Source organism: Chlamydotis macqueenii, chromosome 27, assembly GCF_036417535.1.
Source record: "Chlamydotis macqueenii isolate bChlMac1 chromosome 27, bChlMac1.mat, whole genome shotgun sequence".
Classification (NCBI taxonomy): Eukaryota; Metazoa; Chordata; class Aves; order Otidiformes; family Otididae; genus Chlamydotis; species Chlamydotis macqueenii.
This window is the reverse complement of record NC_141582.1, coordinates 1211357-1231939: the sequence shown is the minus strand read 5'-3', so window position 1 is coordinate 1231939 and position 20583 is coordinate 1211357. Positions and strand designations below refer to the sequence as shown.

At 38.5% G+C, this 20583-nt stretch overlaps 1 protein-coding gene across 4 annotated transcripts in view; it reads left to right on the top strand.

Moving 5' to 3' along the window:
- PPP2R2A (protein phosphatase 2 regulatory subunit Balpha) overlaps nt 1–19596 on the top strand; it is a 41366-nt gene extending 21770 nt beyond the window's left edge. For all 4 annotated transcript variants that reach the window (XM_086767757.1, XM_010129719.2, XM_086767759.1 and 1 more), the window contains 8 exons: nt 8037–8134; nt 11464–11629; nt 12191–12303; nt 12577–12754; nt 13587–13751; nt 14350–14519; nt 15338–15429; nt 16603–19596. In XM_086767757.1, the coding sequence (XP_086623883.1) occupies nt 8037–8134; nt 11464–11629; nt 12191–12303; nt 12577–12754; nt 13587–13751; nt 14350–14519; nt 15338–15429; nt 16603–16882 (1262 nt within the window). In that variant the 3' untranslated portion in view covers nt 16883–19596. The remainder of the gene's footprint in view (nt 1–8036; nt 8135–11463; nt 11630–12190; nt 12304–12576; nt 12755–13586; nt 13752–14349; nt 14520–15337; nt 15430–16602) is intronic.
- The last annotated feature ends 987 nt before the right edge of the window (nt 19597–20583 follow it).

Genomic DNA, 20583 nt, shown 5'->3' with positions numbered 1-20583 from the left:
TGCAAGGCATCAGTCATGCTAGTGTGATTTAGGAAGCTACAGGAAAAAGCTTTATCAGGAGGGGTCCGATGTTTATTTTAGGGAACTGAACAGAAAGATAAAAATAAGATGTGTGATAATAAATAATAATGAGTAAATCACTCAGACTTTCAAATCCAAAGTTGAACTCCTAGTTGAACTGGGACTTGCCTGTTCTAGAAAGTGATATTTCTCCTCAAAGGCTGTCAAAGAAGGGGAGAAGAAAGAGTGAATAAAATAAAAGAAATGGGAATATAGGAAAGTCCAAGAAATAGAGGGAAAGTAGGGGCTTTTAGGACTGCTTGACAAGTTTTATATTTGGTTATTTTACTTAGGGTGAGTAGTTTATGCAGTGAACTGAAGTGAAGTACTAAATGTATTCGCTATTTGGAGACTGGTATCCTCTTTGTGTGTCTAGTATACACAGATACATACATAAATAGAACTGGGGGAGTCTCAACGTTTAAATACATCTTCACCAAACAGGACTAGAATGCTTTCAAAAATCAATGGGGAAAATTGTGAGTTCACGATGATGTTGTGTTTTTTATTTTCAGCATCACAGGGCCTAGAGCACTTGGAATGAGCGTGGATGCTAGAGAACATTCTGTAAATCTTTCTCCCTGTGTGTAGATTTCCCAGATTCCCGCAAGCCAACAAATCCAGCTTAGTACTGTTTGCTGCTTGAAGTAGGTCTTCACTTCCTGCATGTTTGTGTTCTAACCCTGGTAAGGCCAGCAGCAGTGTAAAGCTAGCTGGCCATGAAACAAATTCCACTCCCCTCCCTGTGAAGGTGCTTTGTGCGCTCTTTGTGTGCAGCAGTATTGCCGGACTGGTACTTAGGAGAGAACAGGTAACCAGATGGCTCGTGCGATGCTTCATGGCACAGGAGTGAGAATTTCTGCCATAAGGCTAACCCCTTTATTTACCTCTGTGTTGCTTGTATTTAATCCTGTCTCCATATTTCTGAGGAATTAAAACATTTTTAATGTCCTTTGCTAGTAAAGAAGAGATCTGTTTAAAAGACTTCTGGAATAACTCTTGAAAAGTAAATTCAGGGGTAGGAATGCCTTATCCCAACTGCCTTTGGTTTTGTTGCCTAGTCACTTCTGAGAGATGGAATGAATGCAGAGAATCACTGTTGAAAGTGAATGAAGAAAAGGGAAATAAGTCAATAGTAAAACCGGGCATGGTAACTTTAAAGTATACAATCCCTGTGCTCCCTTCCCCCTCTCTACATACATAAATTAGGGATGAGGCTGGAGCGCAGAGGGTGTTTTGTTTTTATTCCATCAGTACTAAATAGTGCTTGGCATTCTGCTCTCTCATTCTTTCTCTGGTGAGTAGAGTTGTGGTATCCTGTGTTGGGAGCTCTCTTCTCTGCAAATACACATGGATGGTCACTCTTTCTTAATCTTACTTAAACAGCCTTCCTTTCACTTTGAGATTACCACTTTACTATCTAGCTTTGGAGACTTAATACACAATATATTATTATTGCCACTCTTGATAAGTGTGGTAAATCGAAATAATGCAAACAATGGGGTGATGTTTGGATGACTCAGACATACAGAGTGCATTGTGTAGCTTGTTAAAATATTTGAAGCCTTAGAGGAGCTTTTGTTTTCTCTCTAGTGTTTTTGGTTGCTTTTTTTCCCCAACAATGAAGTACATAACTCCATAACAAAATAATTACTGGAAACAAGAAAGACCAATAAAAAGTCACAATATTCTGTCATTAGCTGTGACTAAAGCTTGAGTTTTTGGAAGCTGCATCTGTTTAGTAGTCTGAAGCAGGAAGGTTTTGCTTCACCCTTGATTAGAAAGGACCAAACAACTCACAAGTGATATCCAGACACTTAAGGTCTGGAAGTTCTCCTGGACAGACACTCTTGCTCAGTTTTGAGCATGTTGACTTTATCTTTAGAGATAGCCTAGGAAGAATTACTCGGGTATGTGCAGTAATTGTGTATTGTATTCAAATATTTCATTGTCTTTAAGCCTGATGATGTTTATCCATTCCTGTGCTGCTTCCTCAATTTGTGGATTTTTGAGGTTTCTTGGATTTTTAGTAATGATCCTGAAAGTTGTTCTCTTGATCTTTTCCATTCCAGACAGTTTCTGAAGTATCTTTGGAAAGATCAGTTGATGTCTAGTTTGATCAAAATAGCTTCTTCTATACTTAAGGCCTTCAGACTGAGGAAGTATGCTCCACATTTGGTCAGTGAATTGCTTTTTTACTCCTTAGGACAGAATTGCCAACCTGAAAGTAATCTGCTCTACATTATGGATGAGATTTCCTTGAGTTGCTACTTTGGAAAATTCCAGAAATGGCATTCTGAGCCACTAGGAATGTGTATAAACAATTAAGAAGGACCAAAATGCTTTTTAAATACTACAATTCTTTGTTCAGACCTTGGAAACATCAGGACATTGCTCCACTTGTGTAAACATACTGATTTACTTGCTCTCTGCTTAGGCAGCAGATCAATGTGATTCCAGAAACTTGCACAGAAACCTTTTAGGTCCGGTGAAATAAAGACGCTCTTTGTTCACTGCCATGATTGACTTGCTGCTGTAGAGTAGGTGACATGTTTTGCCTACCAAGCATGTTTTATAAGCGGAGTTTATATAAAGTTCATGGTACATTAAAATAGATAGCCTCTTCTGTACTAATAAAATACCTTTTATTCTATTATTGGAAACAAATTTAATACAGAATTGCTTTTCATGTTCACAGTGGGCCTTCTGGAACTAAGTCATATTGGATTACAGTATTTTTTTTTTTTTTTGCTTGTTTGGATTGATAAAGCTGTTTTATTCCCTCATTCCGTAGGCTTGTTGACAGTGGTAAAACTTAAGCACAACCCTTTCTAATACTTCGGGAGGCTTGCTCGTGATAGTGCGTATGTGGTTCTTGTTCGGGATTCACTGAAAAATGTGGAAAGCCCCCAAAGTGTGAAAATGTTTTTTAGTATCAGTGACTGAGTTTTCCTTATTTCAAACATTGCTTTCCGTTAAAGGGGGAAAGGGCATTTGAGATGTGTCGGATTCCTTTATTCACCTGTCTTTGAACAGTGTAATCTGCCTCTTTTCGTTTGGACTGGTCATCTTTCATAAGTGAACTGGTGTAGGGCCTCAGTTTTTCAAACCATCTAAATCCTACCTGACATGACAGGTGACTTACTCAAAATAGCAACAATTGCTGTAACAAATATTGACTAAAAATTCTGAAATTGTGATTGTTATCTTCAGAAGCCCACTAGGAAACAAGTTAGATTTGTGTTGAGTGACTGTTCTCTTGCAAGATGATTGATCAGCAGAAGTGCGTGTCTGCCACTGGATCAGGTTTGCTTGGGAGCTTCTGGTGTGTCTCCCTTTTACATGGTGAACTGCGAACATGTTTCTTGAAGCATTATCAAAACTTGGAGATAAATGTCTTTTCCCCCATTCTGTTCTCTGGCAAAGCTAGACACCTTGTTTTGATTCCTTTGGTTCTTTGGATTCTTGTCTCCATGTCTACCACGGGAAAAGCTAGTCTCGCTTGAATCTAGTGAAGGTCAGTGTCCAGACCTTGCTGTGGTTTGGTTTCTATTAGAGCACTTAAAGTGAAGATGTACCATTGGAGCAATACGTCAGAAGCTTAGAGCAGGTTGTGAAAAATAAAGATCGTGTGCAGAAGAAAAAGCAACCTTGATAGCAGTTGCAAAAAACTGGATTGTAGCTGCTGTATCTGGGAGAACTGTCCGGAAGTTTTGAGGACTCCTGGGAAAGCAGACCCTGCCCTGTTGGTGTGTGCTGGTAGGTCAGGGACCAGAAGCCTCTGTTTACAGTTTGGCATTTTTAAGGTCACTGGCTTGGTTTGACTGTAGTGTGTTTTGTTTCTTTGAGGACGGGATACAACTGTACAGTAGTTCTGTGTTTGATTATAGCGTTTCACTCAACCTGCTGCAAAACATTTTCCCTTGGTACTGTACATGCACAACAGCAGTAAATGGACTTCAGGTTGTGTAGGTGATTCCCCCTCCCACCGCCCTTTGCTTTCAAATCACTGAAAACCATTGTTTGGAAGTTTTTAGTAGTCTCAGAAGTGTATCTACAGTGTTAACAAGTGTTTATGAAGGGATATTTAAGGGGAGCTGAAGAACCGTATACATCTGACAAGAAGTACTTTTAGAAATGACAGTAACCCCTAGGCTGTCTATCCCGGGTTGTGCAAGAGGGAGAAACTTGGTACACGTATTGCAGATATGCTACAGGAATGTAAATAGACATTTCTGTCCTGTTTTTTGCTTTTGTCGGAATGATGTCTTCATCTTGTGTGTTTGATGTTGGCCTGTAGTGTTTTAAAATCTCAGCACTTGAAATGTCACGCTTCATCTTGGTGATAAATATGTCTTGAGATGCTTGGGGAGAGGAGAGAGACAGATCTGATCTCCAAGGCATGGGTAACTTTGTGAAAGTCTGTTAACGAATAATGCTATCTAAGTATATCCTGTGAGGTGTATGGTTATCAGATAAGGTTTTGGTGGTTATTTATCTCTGATACTGGTGCTTGAAGAAGAGGGCAGTGAAATGAATTCAGCGGTAAACAACAGAGTGCATCATATTTCCAGAAGCCATTGGTGTTGGTGACAGTAGAGCACCTATACATCTGCTTAGCCCTCAGATATTCCTCCCTAGCCCTCTTTATGTATAGAAGGGATCATTTACAAGCGTCTGGGCAGTGAGAGCAGCTCGCTGTGTTTGCAAGACTCCCACCTAGAGACTGTAGCAAAAATAGCATGTTCAAAAAGGGAGGAGGCAGAGAGAAGGCAGGGCGCTCTATAGATGCTGTTTTGCCCGCTGCAGCGCTGAAGGACTAAAATAACCCTACATGTAACTATCACGGGGAATTATAGTTACCATTTGAAAAGAAAAGGATAACACTGATTTTATTTGGCAGCGAGGGTGTTAATACAGATGAAAATACACAAGCAAATCAGTGCACTGCAGAAGATGAAATGCTTCCCCTGTCAATTCTCAAACACTATTAAATCCACCCAATTCAACACCAGTGCCTTGATGTCTGTCTCTTTCTTTGACCAAGGTATGGGAATACAATATTCTTAACGGTGAGTTACTGGATTTAAAATGTGTGATTGGTTGCTGTGCTCTCCAGTACTGATTTTTGTATAAAATATGCATCTCGACCCTGTTTTGGGACTGGTTAAGCAGAAACCATTTTTCTGCCTACTTTTTTCAGCATGTTTGTTTTGTCCTTGGAAAGGCAATAGTCCAAGATTACAGTGTAGAAGTCAAGTCAGATTATAGATATGTAGCTTGCGTTTAAAAACTAATAAATAATTTTCTGTTGTGATTGCTAAGGAATGCATTTTGTTTCTAATTTAAAATTGATCAGAGGACTTGAAAATATCTTTTGCGTAGTGTTGATCAGGCACTGGGGAGTTTTGAGTACCTTGTCATCACTGACTGAGCCTGGCAGACTTTTTAAATGCATGGGGATGTTAGTACTGAAAGTTCGTTCACGCAGTTGAGCCTGTAGACAAAGCAGGACTTCTGTCAGCTTTGGAGGAGATCACTGATACCAAGCTTGGATGATCTTGCAAGTTAAAATAAATGCCAGAAGTGAGAATGTCTAGAAATGTTACAGGAAGGTGTTAGCTTTCTGCTGTATGAGAGACATGCATATTAAATACAATATCTATTACATCAGCAGACCTAAGAAAATGGAGGTATTATCCCTTAATTTCAGGCTTTTCTGGCTGTTGTTGCTGCCTGTTCTAATCATAAGGCTTCAAGCCTAAGGCTTTTGACCTTGTAAAACTTTTAAGTGACTTTCACCAAATAAGTACTATGATGAATTTATCCATCTAATCCTAGATGGGTATATAAGATTGTTAAGGCAATTTTTTTTTTTGCTGTTCTCTCTCCACATACATGCACACATTTAGATCTGCCGATAACTTGCTGTATCATCTTCTCTGTTTTAAACTAGCTTAGCTTGCAGTGTGAAATCGCTCAATGTTTTTCAAAATGTAATTATTCTGTATACTTCTCACCATTGAGTGGTGAGTTACAGTTGTTTTTCTTCAACTAATTGTTAACTTCCTTAAGCTCTCCTCCTTTTAGAGGACTACAGTAATGTCGTTTGCATTGTATGGAATAGTCAAAATTGGATTGCTCAATTTGCACTTCACTCTTTCTGCATACTGGATTTGATTAATTGTATGTTACCTTTATGCCCAGTTCACCTGGGTGAAGGGTGCATATTGAATGCCTTATCTTCATCTGAATGGTATGCAGTCTTAAGACTTAAAGACGTGAGATAAATCACTTCATCTTGTTCACAAATATGTTAATGAATGGCTAAAGTAATCATTACCTTCCAGGAAAAAAAAAAGCGCACGGAAATTGACGTCTTTCTATGTGTGATCTGGATCCTGGTTTCTCTATATACAAGTTTATGTCGTATTTATGTCCTTAACACAGTGTTCTTTAGAAATGTCAGCCTGTTTGTTTCAGCAGTGCCAGATAATCATGGCAAGGGAGGTGATGGCGATAGGATAATCTTGTGTTCATCCTTTCTTATATAGCAGTTTGTGCTGTATATTAGCAAACACACTGAGCTGTACATACCTGTTTGTGCCAAGAATCTGACTCTGCATCTTTTGCTTTTGTTAGAGAATTTTGCAGCCCAGTTTGGCCTGCTTGTCTAGGCTGTCTTTGCAGTGTGCAGGTTTCAGACAGATACGCTGCATGCTTGTAGCTGCTGTGTAACGCAGTTACTAAAGAACAGCTTGCTGGTCCTGCGAGGCCACCGCCCATGTGTTTGGGACAACCCGAGCATGATGTTAAATTCCATTTTGGTATTAAAAGCGAACAAGAGGAGAATCCTGCATGTTTCACTTCTTCAAAATGGATTAACCCTTTTGCTGTCTATGATCAGATAGCTTCTGTGATATGCTGCACAATAGTGTCTGTTTAGTTTCGGAACATTCAGCAGTAGCTTTCGGTCTGTAGAGCAGGTACGAGGCCTTTTTTAACTCTAAAACAGAGAAGGAAGAAACCGTCCAGTAGAAAATGTGGATACAGTGTTTATCTATGTTAGACTGACATGAAAGTTGAATAGCCTGAAGACTTGCATATGTAAACATCTGAGGTATTTCTTCTGCAGAAAATTAGATTTATATAGTTGTATTGCAATTTGAACTTGGCATTCGAAGAATGACTTGGCTTCTGATTCTACTATTGGAAAGTATGAGGGGCATGTAATTTGTCCTTTTTGCTGTATGAACAGATCAGTTTGATGCTAGGTATGACCTTTTTTGTCAATGTATATTCACAAGTTAATTTTAGCACTTCATATAAAAATAATTGTGGTAGTGTAAACCTTCCTCATCCAGAAGAGATTCTCAGTTGTTTTAGAGACAGTCTGTTGAATTTATTTCCTAATTTTCTGTAGCAGTTTTTGTTCCTTGCATTCCTTAGACACTGATGTCTGAACATCTCCACCTAGTACATTTTGCCCTTGTGTTGTCAAATGTGTACAGAGTCCTGGGGCAGGGCAGGGAAGGCTTCAAGAAAAGGCTTTGAGATCATATGGGTAATGGTTGTATCTAAATCTTCTATTAGAAAGAATGGAGAAAATAAAGGTAGGAGTATGTATGTACACAATCTCTGCTGTTACAGTGCGTAATGAAAATCCACTTCTATACTAGAGTAGCAGTCCTTACAGAAAAAAAAACAGTTCTAAGAAGTGACAATATCAAACCTTTAAAAACAATTCAGTGCACGACACTGAACTTGAAACTGGCACAGTGAGCTAGTAACTGGTTTTCAAGTGTATAGCTTTAAAAAAATTACTTCTGTATTTTTGAAGAAACCCCTACTTGTATTTTGTAACGTAAAAGAATTGAAGTATGCATTTTCCTTTTTACTTATAATCATCGCTTTCTTGGACACTCAGTATTTAGAAGAATTATTAACTCATGGGGTTTATTTTTGTTCCTATGCAGCGGATATAATTTCTACAGTAGAATTTAACCATTCTGGAGAGTTGTTAGCAACAGGAGACAAAGGAGGTAGAGTTGTCATCTTTCAACAGGAGCAGGAGGTGAGTGCTAACTACTTAAAGCATATTTAATATTCTTCTCTGTTCCTGTTCATTCTCTTTTTAAAGAAAAGGAGCATGCTTTTATAAAAACACTTTGACAAAGTGTGTGGTTGTGTCATAAGTGATTAAAATAATGAAATGAAAGAGTGAAGAAATTAAGAACTTTGTGACACTTAGAAATTAATTTCTCTTTAAACACTCTTTAGCTGTGGTCTGAAGAGTCTTTAAAGGGAAAACAAAAAAGAGGGAGTAAGACACAAAAAGACCTTGGGGAAGCTAAAGTTGGTTGTTTCACAGTGACTCTACTTGTCTGTGATTATTATTTTAGATTTCACTGTAGTTGGAGAGATAAAAGTTACCTTTAAGTGAGTATGTAACTGTGACCTAAGATGTCCTTTTCCATTCTGATATCAATCAGGTTAAAATCATAATAGCAAAGGTATATTTTCATTTTATACTTGTTCTGTTGGTCTTTGCAGAATTCTACAGAACAATTTTCTAGTGCTAGCAAAGGGCCTCTACTCCCATGTTAAAGGTGGGAAAGCTGAGATGGCGTGCTTGAGTTTTAACTAAGGCCATAGTTAGAAACTGACTTGGTTAGAATTTATTTCTGGGAGAGGATAAAAAGGCACTTCTGACATCTCACTACTTAGAAAAATCACACTGTTATTTCTTCCCTTAGTGTTTCATTCTATTTCAGTTCTGAAAATCTTAAACTTAACAAATTTCACAGTTCCCTAGAACAAGTTGCTTTCTGCTGGTACGCAGGCAATTCAAGTGCAGTACCTTCGTATTATGAATAAATCCCTGTGGTCAGTTGATGCCATCTAGTGGGGTGTTCTTGACTGACTAGCCTCTTCCTAAATTTCTTTGGCTGGAGTCTGAGATGAACATTGTATGTAGAGCATCCTTACGGTAATTTCCTTATACTTTCAGGCACAAATTCTTGCGGTCTTGTTGTTTTGGTTTTTGAAGTCTGAGTTTTAGCTTGCATCCTTGAAGGATCCTTTACTTAAGCTTAAAGCTTAAATAGCTAGTTGCCTGTTCTCAGGTGAGTTGTCCTTAAATGACTACTTTTGATTTTGCTGCATAACCCATGGCTCATATCCTTAAGATCTGTGAATCTAGATATAGTAAGATCTGCCTGAGTTATCAGATAAAGTTGCACAAAATTGGTTTTGGCATAATTTGACTCATCCATGTTTAGAGAATGAACAGTGTAGACTGAATTCCTTAATGCATTAGTAGTTACGACATATACACTACTGTCTAGAGCAAGTTTTGTATGTAAAAGTATCTAAAAGACAATTGTTAAAGTATTTTCTTTGGATTTACGTACCACCTTCTGGCACAGTGCATTCCAGAGTACTTACAGACCATACGTACAGGAAAAAATACCCAAAACACTAAAACACAAGCGCTCTCTATAGAGTTCTACAAACTCGTGTAACTCTACCCACTGTCAAAATGCTGCCTCCTCTGAATTGGAATGTGGCAGCCCTTCTGCAGTGCGAAGCAAGTGACATTACATAAGTATCAGGCAGGAAATGAATACTGTATCTAATTGAAACCGAGGGAGGAATTTGCGTAGGCAGCCTGTAATTACCTAAATTGGGATTTAACATAAGGCACTTGGGCCAACACCTCTTCTTGTTTTGATTTTTTTTTTTTTTTTTGAGTGCCATAAGATGGTCTGATGGTTTAAATTTTGCTTTTATTCCAAAGATAAGTTTCATATATTACTGCTTTTATATATTATTCCAGTCTTGTAGAGTTTTACTGGAATACACAAGAAGTATATTTAAGACTCAATCATTATGGTAAGTACGGAATTGAAGGAAGGTTCCCTGAATCCTGACCAGCGTTTCCTAAAGCCCAATAGATTTACTTTAGAAGTTGTCTGTTTGAGGCAGTGACTCTGCTTAACTTGTTAGATCTAACTGAAACTTAGTTCCTTCCGTTCTCTGGGGTGGGAAAGCCAGTAAAATTGATAGGTGTGGTACAATATTCTAGTCCCAAATTTTATTTCCAAGTATTTTTTTCCACTTTTCCCTCCTCCATAGCTTATTGTAAAATGTAAGAATCCCTGCAAGCTATTAACATAAGGGTATGAAGCAAGAGAATGTGATGCAAGGAACGTGACAAATGTGGGCTAGCAAAGATCGTATTAGTGTTTTAGTGGTGTATTAAGGGATGAAATGAATGGATGGATGTGAGACACACAGGAGAAGGAAGGAGCAAAGTCTGTAGTCAAGAACATATCACAGGAAAGGCATCTGATGGTGCAACCTCTTGAAACGGGTGGAACAGGAATATATCATAAAATTAAGCTTGAATTAATTTCAGGTACACCTAGTGAGCGCTATTTCAGAAATGGTTCCAGTTTTCTGTCACCTTACCCATTGCAGGGAACTTAAGGTTCAGTCCATGCAGCGCAATATTAGTGCTAAGAAGCCACTGCCTAAAACGTGGCTTTTAGGAAGAGGAATTATGCAAGTTTGGAGGTTTCTCAGTTTTCCAGACTGTTCCATCCTGAAGAGGCTAACTGCAGGCATGAATTCTAATGTCAAAAACATATTCAGCAGAGGTGTTAAGCTTTTTTCGCCTCATCTCCAGAATGAAAAAGTTTCTTAAGCAGTTTAGAAGGTCTCAGGGAATGTGGAGATTATAAACCGGAATAGTGGAGCTGCTTGTATAAATTTAGAGGTGACATGGAATTTCCATAGTGTGTCTAGCAAGCTGAACTTACCCACAGAGTAGATTTGCCATATGTGTGGCTGTGTAGTTCTCTTGGGGAATATTCTCCTTAAAAAATAAAGATGAGAGAATGATGAAAATTTGTGAGATTTTGAAAAAATAAAACTTATCATGCCTAGAATGTTCAGGCAAAATGTTAGTTTATAAGTTCAGCTGCTCAGAATTAATATGAGAACTTGCTGGAGATATTACTCAAGAGGCTATGGGGAGTTTCTGGAAACTTTAGAAATCGAAAGCTGTTGCAATAACTGTCTCTTCTCTAACTCAAAATAGTAGAAGCTTTCTTAGCCAAAATAGTAGAAACTCTAATCGAGTTCTTGCAAAAGAGATCATCCTCATTTTGTGTGTTCTACAGACTCGTTAAAATAAGGCAGGTTGTCCACCAAAGGATACTTGTGGCAGGTCTAGCGTTGTCAGCAATAGACTGTAGAAGTCTTAACCTATTCTTATGGTAATTAGCAGTCTGCCTATATGTCTTGCTGCATAAATACCTTGTTCTGGCTTCTGCCCGCAGCCTTGAAAAGCATTCTGTACATTGCATACATATCTTGATCACTTAATTCTCTTTTCAGAACAAAACTCAGTCTCACAGTAGGGGAGAATACAATGTTTACAGTACCTTTCAAAGCCATGAACCAGAGTTTGACTACTTGAAAAGTTTAGAAATTGAAGAGAAGATCAACAAAATAAGGTGGTTACCCCAGAAAAATGCTGCTCAGTTTTTATTGTCTACAAATGGTAAGTTATGACTCAGTAGTTAATTCTGCATGGTAACCTATTGTTGCATATGTTCGCTGTTAGGATTTTGTCTAATCCTCTCTGCTTTCAAAAGGCTGGAGGAAGATGGTTTTAAATGCAAGTATCTGGGGATGTGGCTACACAGGAGTTATGCTGTTTAACTATGTGGCTGTTCTGGCTTACCTAGATACAGAAGCCCACAACATGGGGTGGTACGTGAGTCATTTCTAATTTGGTTGCTTTACAGCGCAAGGGCTTAGCTAAGTCGTCATTCAGGACCTTCGTATGTGTATAACTGTGTGAGAGCTTAGATTAGTCATTCATTAACAATCCTGATTCTAACTGAAACTTGCAATAACTTTTATAAAAAGAACAAACTGTGGAGGAGGTATTTTTAATGCTTTTTATCTTGTCTTATTTTCTCCAAGCAGTATTTTTGTCTTTTTTGATACACGTAGGTGGTCTTGTCTTTTTTGAAGGCTTTGTGTTAAAATGCATCAACTGTGAAGACTAGTATCGTTGCTAGAGCTTTGATTTTAAACTGTGTCTGTTTTATTTCAGATAAAACAATAAAGTTATGGAAAATCAGTGAAAGGGACAAAAGACCAGAGGGTTACAATTTAAAGGAAGAAGATGGACGGTATAGGGATCCTACTACAGTTACAACACTACGGGTAAGTAGCTTACTCCCTGTGAATTAGCCACATTCAAGTGACTTCTCTCCCTCTGCCCCCGGCACACGGATTAGCCTGTGGCTCGGTGAATAACTGCCCTATCAGATTATTAACTTTACATTTTCTGTGTTGCCAGTTGGCAGACACGTTTACTGCTGAGGTTATTTTTGAGATACTTTAATCGGCTTGGTGTACTGAAGGACTGTGAGTGTGAGTGCTCATGTGTTTGTAGTACATTTGTATCTGAGACTTCCATTGCTTTGTTTTTTGCAGGTGCCAGTATTCAGGCCCATGGACCTCATGGTTGAAGCTAGTCCACGAAGAATATTTGCCAATGCTCACACGTATCACATCAATTCCATCTCCATTAATAGCGATTATGAAACTTACTTATCTGCGGATGACTTGCGGATTAACCTGTGGCACCTAGAAATTACAGACAGAAGTTTTAGTATCTTTTTGCATTGTTTGTTATTATGGGAACAGTTTGGTTACAACAAAACTATTGGATTTTATTTCCTTTCATGAAGAAATTTTCCTATAGCCATGTTTTTCCATATCCTGGTTATTTCTTCCTTGTAGTTGTAAGGGCTTTTACTTCTGGAGAGGTAGCTCAGCATAAGCAATATAGGGAGAGGTAGTCATTTGCATGGTGAAAAACAAGCTCTTTTTAAAGGAGAAAAAAAGCTTTAAGGTTTCAAGTGAGATGAGCAGTTCTGGAAGGCAGCATTACAGTAAACTACCTTGTGAAAATTTTCTTAGCTTGCAGTAAGCAGCAAGTCAGAGGAGTACCATCCTTGTCTCAACAGTATTTATTCTTTTTTGCCTTCTAACCTAAACATCACCCCCTCTCACATGTCCACCTACAAACATTGCAGGCAGTAAGATCACAGGAATTCAGCCACATAGCTGGGAGTGGAGATCTGTGGACAAATCAGCAGGATCCTGAGCAGAAATCACATGTGCCTTTATAATGTAGTAGTATAACTATGATTTAAGGAAAATAAAGATCTGTGTGAAAAAAAACTTACATGTAGTGTAGAATTTATTACTGTTGAAGGGGAGCAAAAAATTAAGCACGCTTTTGCTGTTAGAAGAATTAACTTCAAATTGATATAGAATGCAATGTTATGGTCTTGCTTTCTAGACAAATAGTGGGACTTTTTAACTTTTATCCTGTTTCTTACTGGGTCTCACAGTCCTGAAAAAGCATTGTTGAATACATTAAAAGCTGAAAAATAAGTTGTAAAAACTGGAGAAAACTTCTTAACAAAACGCTGTAGATATTGTAGATATTAAGCCTGCCAACATGGAAGAGCTCACAGAGGTGATAACAGCTGCAGAGTTCCACCCAAACAGCTGTAATACTTTTGTATACAGCAGCAGTAAAGGCACGATTCGTCTCTGTGATATGAGAGCGTCGGCACTCTGTGACAGACATTCAAAATGTAAGTTCTGTCCTGCATTGTTCATTATCTTTTCGTGGAATATGATATCTTGCTGTTGGATGAAACTAAGCACTCAGTAAAAATATACTAAAAACTGAATTGTGTGTGTATGTGTATTTGTATTGGATTTCTGTAGTGTAGTTAATAGATCTAAGACCTCAAACCTAAAGAAATCTTAAAATTAGATTAATATTTTGCCAGAGTAAAAGTAGTGAATTAAATTTATTAGCAGCTTAAGCGGGGAGTTTGCCTAGACAGTAGGACCAGGAGTGGCTTTCTGCAGACTTCAGGAGGTCAAGTACTACTTGTTTGGTCTGTACTTGATGCTAGAAATCTTACATGTATGAATGAAGACTCCAAATATTAGTGCGTAGTTCACTTACTTACAAGCTGACCTTGACTCGCTACGAAAATAAAATATTTCAGAGTATGGCGATTGTATTATAAAGCTTTCTTGTTGAAAGTTATTTTAGATCACGCAGGCAGAGTAGCCCAATGTGGCACGCTTATTGAGAAAATGTTAACCTAATTTGTGTGTATCTCATATTGGAAGAGATGTAAACTTACCTCTTGAAATGCCCATCTTATTTTTATACAGTGTTTGAAGAACCAGAAGATCCTAGCAACAGATCATTTTTCTCCGAAATCATCTCTTCCATATCTGATGTCAAATTTAGCCATAGTGGTCGATATATGATGACTAGAGATTACCTGTCAGTGAAGATCTGGGATTTAAATATGGAAAATAGACCTGTGGAAACATACCAGGTATTCGGTGAAGATGATGTAGGCTAGAAATTAAAACCTTGAAGGATGTTGAGTCTTACTAATAGCCTTGATTGGGGCAGTTAAATTTTTGTCTGTAGATCCTTATGTCCAGGCAAAGCATCAATGAGATTTGTGGGTTCCACACATGGGCTAAAGGATCTTGCTATTTGCAGGCTGATGGCAGAACCCAAAACCATGTTTGGGTATGAAAAAGCCTCCCTCTTACACAGTGGAAATGTGGAAAGGTAATCTTCAGCCATGAGACAGCACATCTCTCTTAGAGTCTTCGGTTGACTTGGTATTCTGTTCTTTCCTGGAGAAAATGGGAAGTAAAAAGTTTCCTTTGCAGAAAATGTTTTTAGTTGGCACTGAAAATTGCTATAGTGTTTCCTTTATAAGAAAATCTGTGAAGGGATCCTCTTCATCATACACAGGAGAAAGATCAGTCACCAAAACATGATTTTTAGAAAGAAGCCAAATCTGATAAAGCCTTTCAGATATCTAAAAGGGTAGTGAGGGTATGGTAACTGCTCAGAGAGGGAAAGCATTCTGAAGAATTGCCAGGTTTTGGGAGATGTCTCTTTCCCCACTCCAAGTGACTTGCTACTATCTGAGTTTATTTGAAATCTCTGCAGAGCAGAACATGTTAATTCATGCATCTGTTCATTTTGCTCTTGACCCATTCAGTCAGAGGAGGGAGCTGTGTGTGCTCCTGTGAAGAGGGTGAAAGTCAGATAATTACTTTGGGAACCTATGAAGGTTTTTTCACAGGTATGCAAGTTCAATATTCATTCACTTTAACTGTTTTTTTTTCCCAGGTGCATGAATACCTCAGAAGTAAACTTTGTTCACTGTATGAGAATGATTGCATTTTTGACAAATTTGAATGCTGTTGGAATGGATCAGACAGGCAAGTTTAATCTTCTCTATATGCACTTAAGACCTTTGTAAGTTATTCTTAAAACGGGCAACTTAAAGTATGGTCTCAAGTATCTGTTTGGTTTTATTCATGGACTGGCTTGCATGATATTTTAGTACTTCAGTAGACTTCAACGTATGAATATTAGCTCTTGGCCCTTGAGGTAGCATAGGATTATAGAGAATTGCCGTACTGTACTAAAGAGATGTAGAATTTGACTGGAAATTGAGTTTTGTCACTTTGCAGGAGTGAAATATTAATGTTCCAGCTGCTTGAACTGGGAGAGATGCAAGAAGCAGTAGGATTAGAGATGGTTTTCTCCAAACTTTAACTGGTGACATACTACAGATACTCTAATCCATTAGGTTTAGTATGCCTAGTGTTTATATTACTTTTTTTTTTTTTTCTAATTGTGGCGGGGTTTTTGCTTTTTTTGCTGTGTCATCTGTTATGATCTGATTTTGGAATGATTTGTATGGGAATAAGGCTGTTGTACTCAGACCCTGTTGTCTGATTGATCTCTACCTGTAAGAATCTGCACCAGGCCTGTTAGGGAACCCGTGTGTATGTTTTCTATTTCAGCTGCCTTGTCAAAAGGTAGAACACTTGCAAAAAACCTTCTAGGAATTTTCTTTCTCACAATGATTTGTCAGGTCTACCTCGCTTGGGCATGGCTGACTAGCCAGTAATACCATTTAAGACAGCTATTGCTTTTGTGTTAATTGTGTCATTAACTGCTTGTTTGCTAGACCTAATCAGCTCATTGCATCCCTATTGGTATTGTCAGACATAGCTTTTTTTTTTCTCAGTATCTGTCTGTTCAATTTTTTTTTTTTTTTGAGGCAAAGGAAGGACAGGGAAGCTTCTAATTGTATTTGTTTTACTGAAAAGCTGACGTAGAATAAGGATCTGAATGATGACGCTCAAATTGGAGTGCTTAGGTAACAAAGTGTGTACCTTTAAACGGTCCAGTTAAGGAAAAAGATCCCTTTTAAAAAAAAAAAATCTGTAAAATACTCAAATGCCTTAGTTTCACTTTAGATTGTAGAAGGTAGGGGCAAGGATGTCCCCTCAGGGACAGCGTGAGCTGGGACCCTGAGGTTTCATAAAAGGAGAGCTTACTTTCAACTGAACTGTTACTTTCTTCCTTCCCCCTGTCTGCAGCATTGTCATGACGGGATCTTACAACAACTTCTTCAGAATGTTTGACAGAAACACAAAGCGAGACATCACCTTAGAGGCATCCCGGGAAAACAATAAACCTCGTACCGTTTTGAAGCCACGTAAAGTATGCGCAAGTGGTAAACGAAAGAAGGATGAAATCAGCGTTGACAGCCTAGACTTCAACAAGAAGATTCTACACACAGCCTGGCATCCTAAGGAAAACATAATTGCTGTAGCTACTACAAACAACTTGTATATATTTCAAGACAAAATGAATTAGGGTTGGCATTCCTAACTGAAGAATCCACTTCCTGCATAGTTGAAATAGTTGAATCTAGCATTTGTACCTGTAAAAGAAAGAGAGTGAGAGGTCCATTATGGCACCCCTTTCCAGTGTTTAAAAATGTGCCATATGACAACACACTTTTATAGCTACATGGAGAAAGCTCTGTTGACTCGTCACTGCGTTCTTCTCCATGTCTGCTAGCCATTTAGGTGAGGATAGGGCACTCTTTAATTTAAATGACTACTTGCACCATCTTGCCTAATGGACTAGGTTGGACTGTATCAACATCGGTTTACTCCACTTTTTATGCCTTCCATTGTGATGACGTCAAACACAGGGAAAGCCTTCAATCATGCTATGGGATTTAATTGTGTAACCTCATTACTGTATCATTTGTGGCCCCCTTTTTTTATTAAATACAGCTCATTCTTGCTGTGGCTTGTAGCATTCCTCCTCTTCTGGCCTCCTGGACTTCCCCTCTCCCTTTCGTCCCCCTCCACCTCGCCTTGGTGGTGGTGTATAGAAAAAAAAAAAAAAACCAACAAACAAAATAAAGCACATGAAATGGGTCCGTTTGGGGTCAGTGGTAAAGGGGGTCTGTGTTGCAACAAATGTTTTAACAAACAGTTGACTGTAATCACTCCTTGCCATGCCTGGCACCAAAAAAGAGAAAATAAGGAAAAAAAACCAAACAAAACTACTGAATAAAAGTGACAAAGAATGGAGAACCTGTTTTTCTTTTTTTTAATCTACCTCTTTATACAAATACTCTGTGTTTTACCTTAGATGCATGAAAATAAAATGATGTTTTTTGTAATGATTTTAACCAGTATTAATTATTTTTCATGGGAATGAAGAGAGGGAGGGGTTTCACAAGCACCTGCATTAATTCATGAATTATAAGAATACCAGCCGTAGTATGCATTGACCACTTCCACCTCAAAACCATAAACTGCTGTCAGATTTTGCCATAATCTGAACAGGTCAGTTACTGTTCCAGTATCCTTAAACGCTCTTTTTAAAAATATTGCTTAAATTGGAACAGGAATAGAGTTTTCAGGTTTTAAAATCCATTTTATGGGACTAACATCTTAATGTTCAGTTTCATCCTGGTTTCTTTAATGCCTTGTTCTAGGATACAATGCCTTTAATGCCTTGTTTAGAGTATGAAGTCCCCTGTGGCTTTTAAAAAAGTTGTCTGAATTTTTGTCTGGTGGTATGACGTGATGTAGTACAAAATACCAAGTGATTACATAGATAACTACTACACTGCATTCTGGGATGCTCTGTTTTCTGTATTTTCTTGCTATCAGTAACTGAGTGGAAATGTAGTTTTACCATGCAAGTGTTTCTTCTGGCTTTCGGCTATTGCACTTACAGAAATGTTAAATGGTGCAACGATCAGAAAATATGTGGAGTACAGAAGCTGCATGAAATAAATGTTCATAGTTATTTGAGAGATTTAAACTCCTCAGCAAATAAGGCTTATCCAAAGATCACCTAGATATTGATGCTTTATAAGGCTCATGAGTTTTAACCTCCAGATATTTTTGCTAATTGTGCTTTTAGGTTTACTCTTCCTTCATGGAAATGTTCAGAATGAAGTTTAAAGTTGTAGTGAACTTATCTTGACTGGGAGAATTTTCATTTTTCAGTTGCCTGTATTTAAATTATTTCTGTGGCTTAGTTATAGGTGGCTGTTATAATGCCTCTATCTTCTGATCAACTAAGAGACTTTTTATGCTGTAAAATTATGGCTGGGTTAGAGATTGTTAACAGGACTACTAATGCAACCATACTTTAATTTCTTTAAGTCCTTGTGCAGTGGTTTGAAAATGTAAAATTTCTAATATTTATTACATCTGGTTCTCTTAAATACAATATTTGTCTTGTAACATGCATGCCTGACCATGAGCCTTTATAAGGACTTTTTCCTTTTTTTTCACCTGTTAGCCTTGTAAAAATAAAAATTTTAACTGCCCCAGGGACAGCAACTGTTTTCCAATGGGTGAATAAACAAGCAGGCCCTACTCCTACTTACATAGCAGGTGACTAATTTTACTCAAATTATGACTATACTTGCTAATAGTTAAGGAAACAACTTGTTGAATAACATTAATCATGTGTATATGTGTTTACGGGATCAGGGCCAAGGTTTATTCTTTATCTTATCACAAGGGCAAAGAAGTAATTAGGCGCGTTTGCATCAGAGCTGGCACAATTCACCTCCATTTTCTGAAGAATGGCGTGGGTTTCATGACTGCTATTTGGGGAAGATTGAGGGTCATGGTGTCAAGACTGCTGCTCTTGTGTGTGTCTGTACATCCCGAATGATGCACTGAATACCTGAGAAGTTGCTTAGCGTAGACACGAAGCGAGAATGTGGAGACGACAGAACTGACCAGGTAGATTTCACCCAGAACAGAGTGCAGCCTCCTAGCAATACTCCATTCAAGCGAAACTGCCTCTCGGACCTCAGCTGCGCACGTTGGGACAGAATCATGGGTTTTAAGCTAGTCTTGGGAAGCATTTTTGGTTCTGTCAGTAGCGGTGATCCCTGGCGTGTCATCTGACGCTTAATTTGTCCTCACCAAAACCAGCTACTGACTTTGGTCTCAGTATCCAACTAGATAATTCTCTAAGCACACTGTCCATTGACATATGCTGTAAATCTTATATTTTATTAATAAAAGTATGCATAGAACACACTTTGTCAGATTGCTTTTTATCCTCTTTCCTGTCGCTCTCCTTTTCTGTATTTACAGGTATTTTTTGTGATTACTGATCTCTTCCCTGCTGCATGTTGAACAGCACCCCGTTCTGCTAGCTTGTGCATTGTGATATCCGGGCTTTCTACGGGGGTGTTGGGGTAATGCTGCCCTCCACCAACACGCCGTTACAGAAAAGCAGCTGCTCCATTCCAGCGCCCAGTGAAACAAACACAAGTTCTCAATTCTCGGTCCTCTAATACTGGACTAAATACAGAAAAGGAGTTCTGTTCCCTACTGTTGTGTTCTGAAGCCAGTGATGCTACCTGTGTAAGTGGTTAGCATCTGCAAGATCACAACCGTGCTCTAAACCACTGTGATACTACCGTCAGCAATTCAAGTTCAGCCTAGGCTGGGTATCGGACTGGTACGATGCTGAGGTGTAGGCAAGATCTGTGGCTGAAGTCCCTTCATCATTTTCCTGCTGAGATGTGTCTGCTGTATTGAACAGGCAGCAACACCTTGCCCTTATGTTCCAGCGTAAAGAAACCGACTGGGTGTGGAGGGAAAAGACAGCTGTTGTGTTTGCTGGATGCTGGGGTAGCGTCCTTAGCAACAGGAGAGCGCTGTTTTCAGATTTGGGGCATGGAAGTACTAAATGAAGAAAATAAAAGTAATCGCAGCACATTTAAGACTTCAGATCATTCTTTATTTGAATTGCTTCAAACATTGAGAGCACCTTGGAACCAAATAAAAGTGGGATTAGCTTGGTTCAGCTCTTTGAGATAAATCTGGTGGCTTGTTACTTGTTTGATTTAAATCAACCTGAAGGCTTTTCGTAACTTTCTAGAAGAAAAACCTTTTTATTGCACTTGAGTACAAAAGGCCTTTCCCAGGAGTTAACAGCCATTGTTTCCCTTCTATTAACATGTGGTTTTCTGTCCCTCCAACCTTGCTATTGTCATAGCATTTTCCATCCAAGGATCC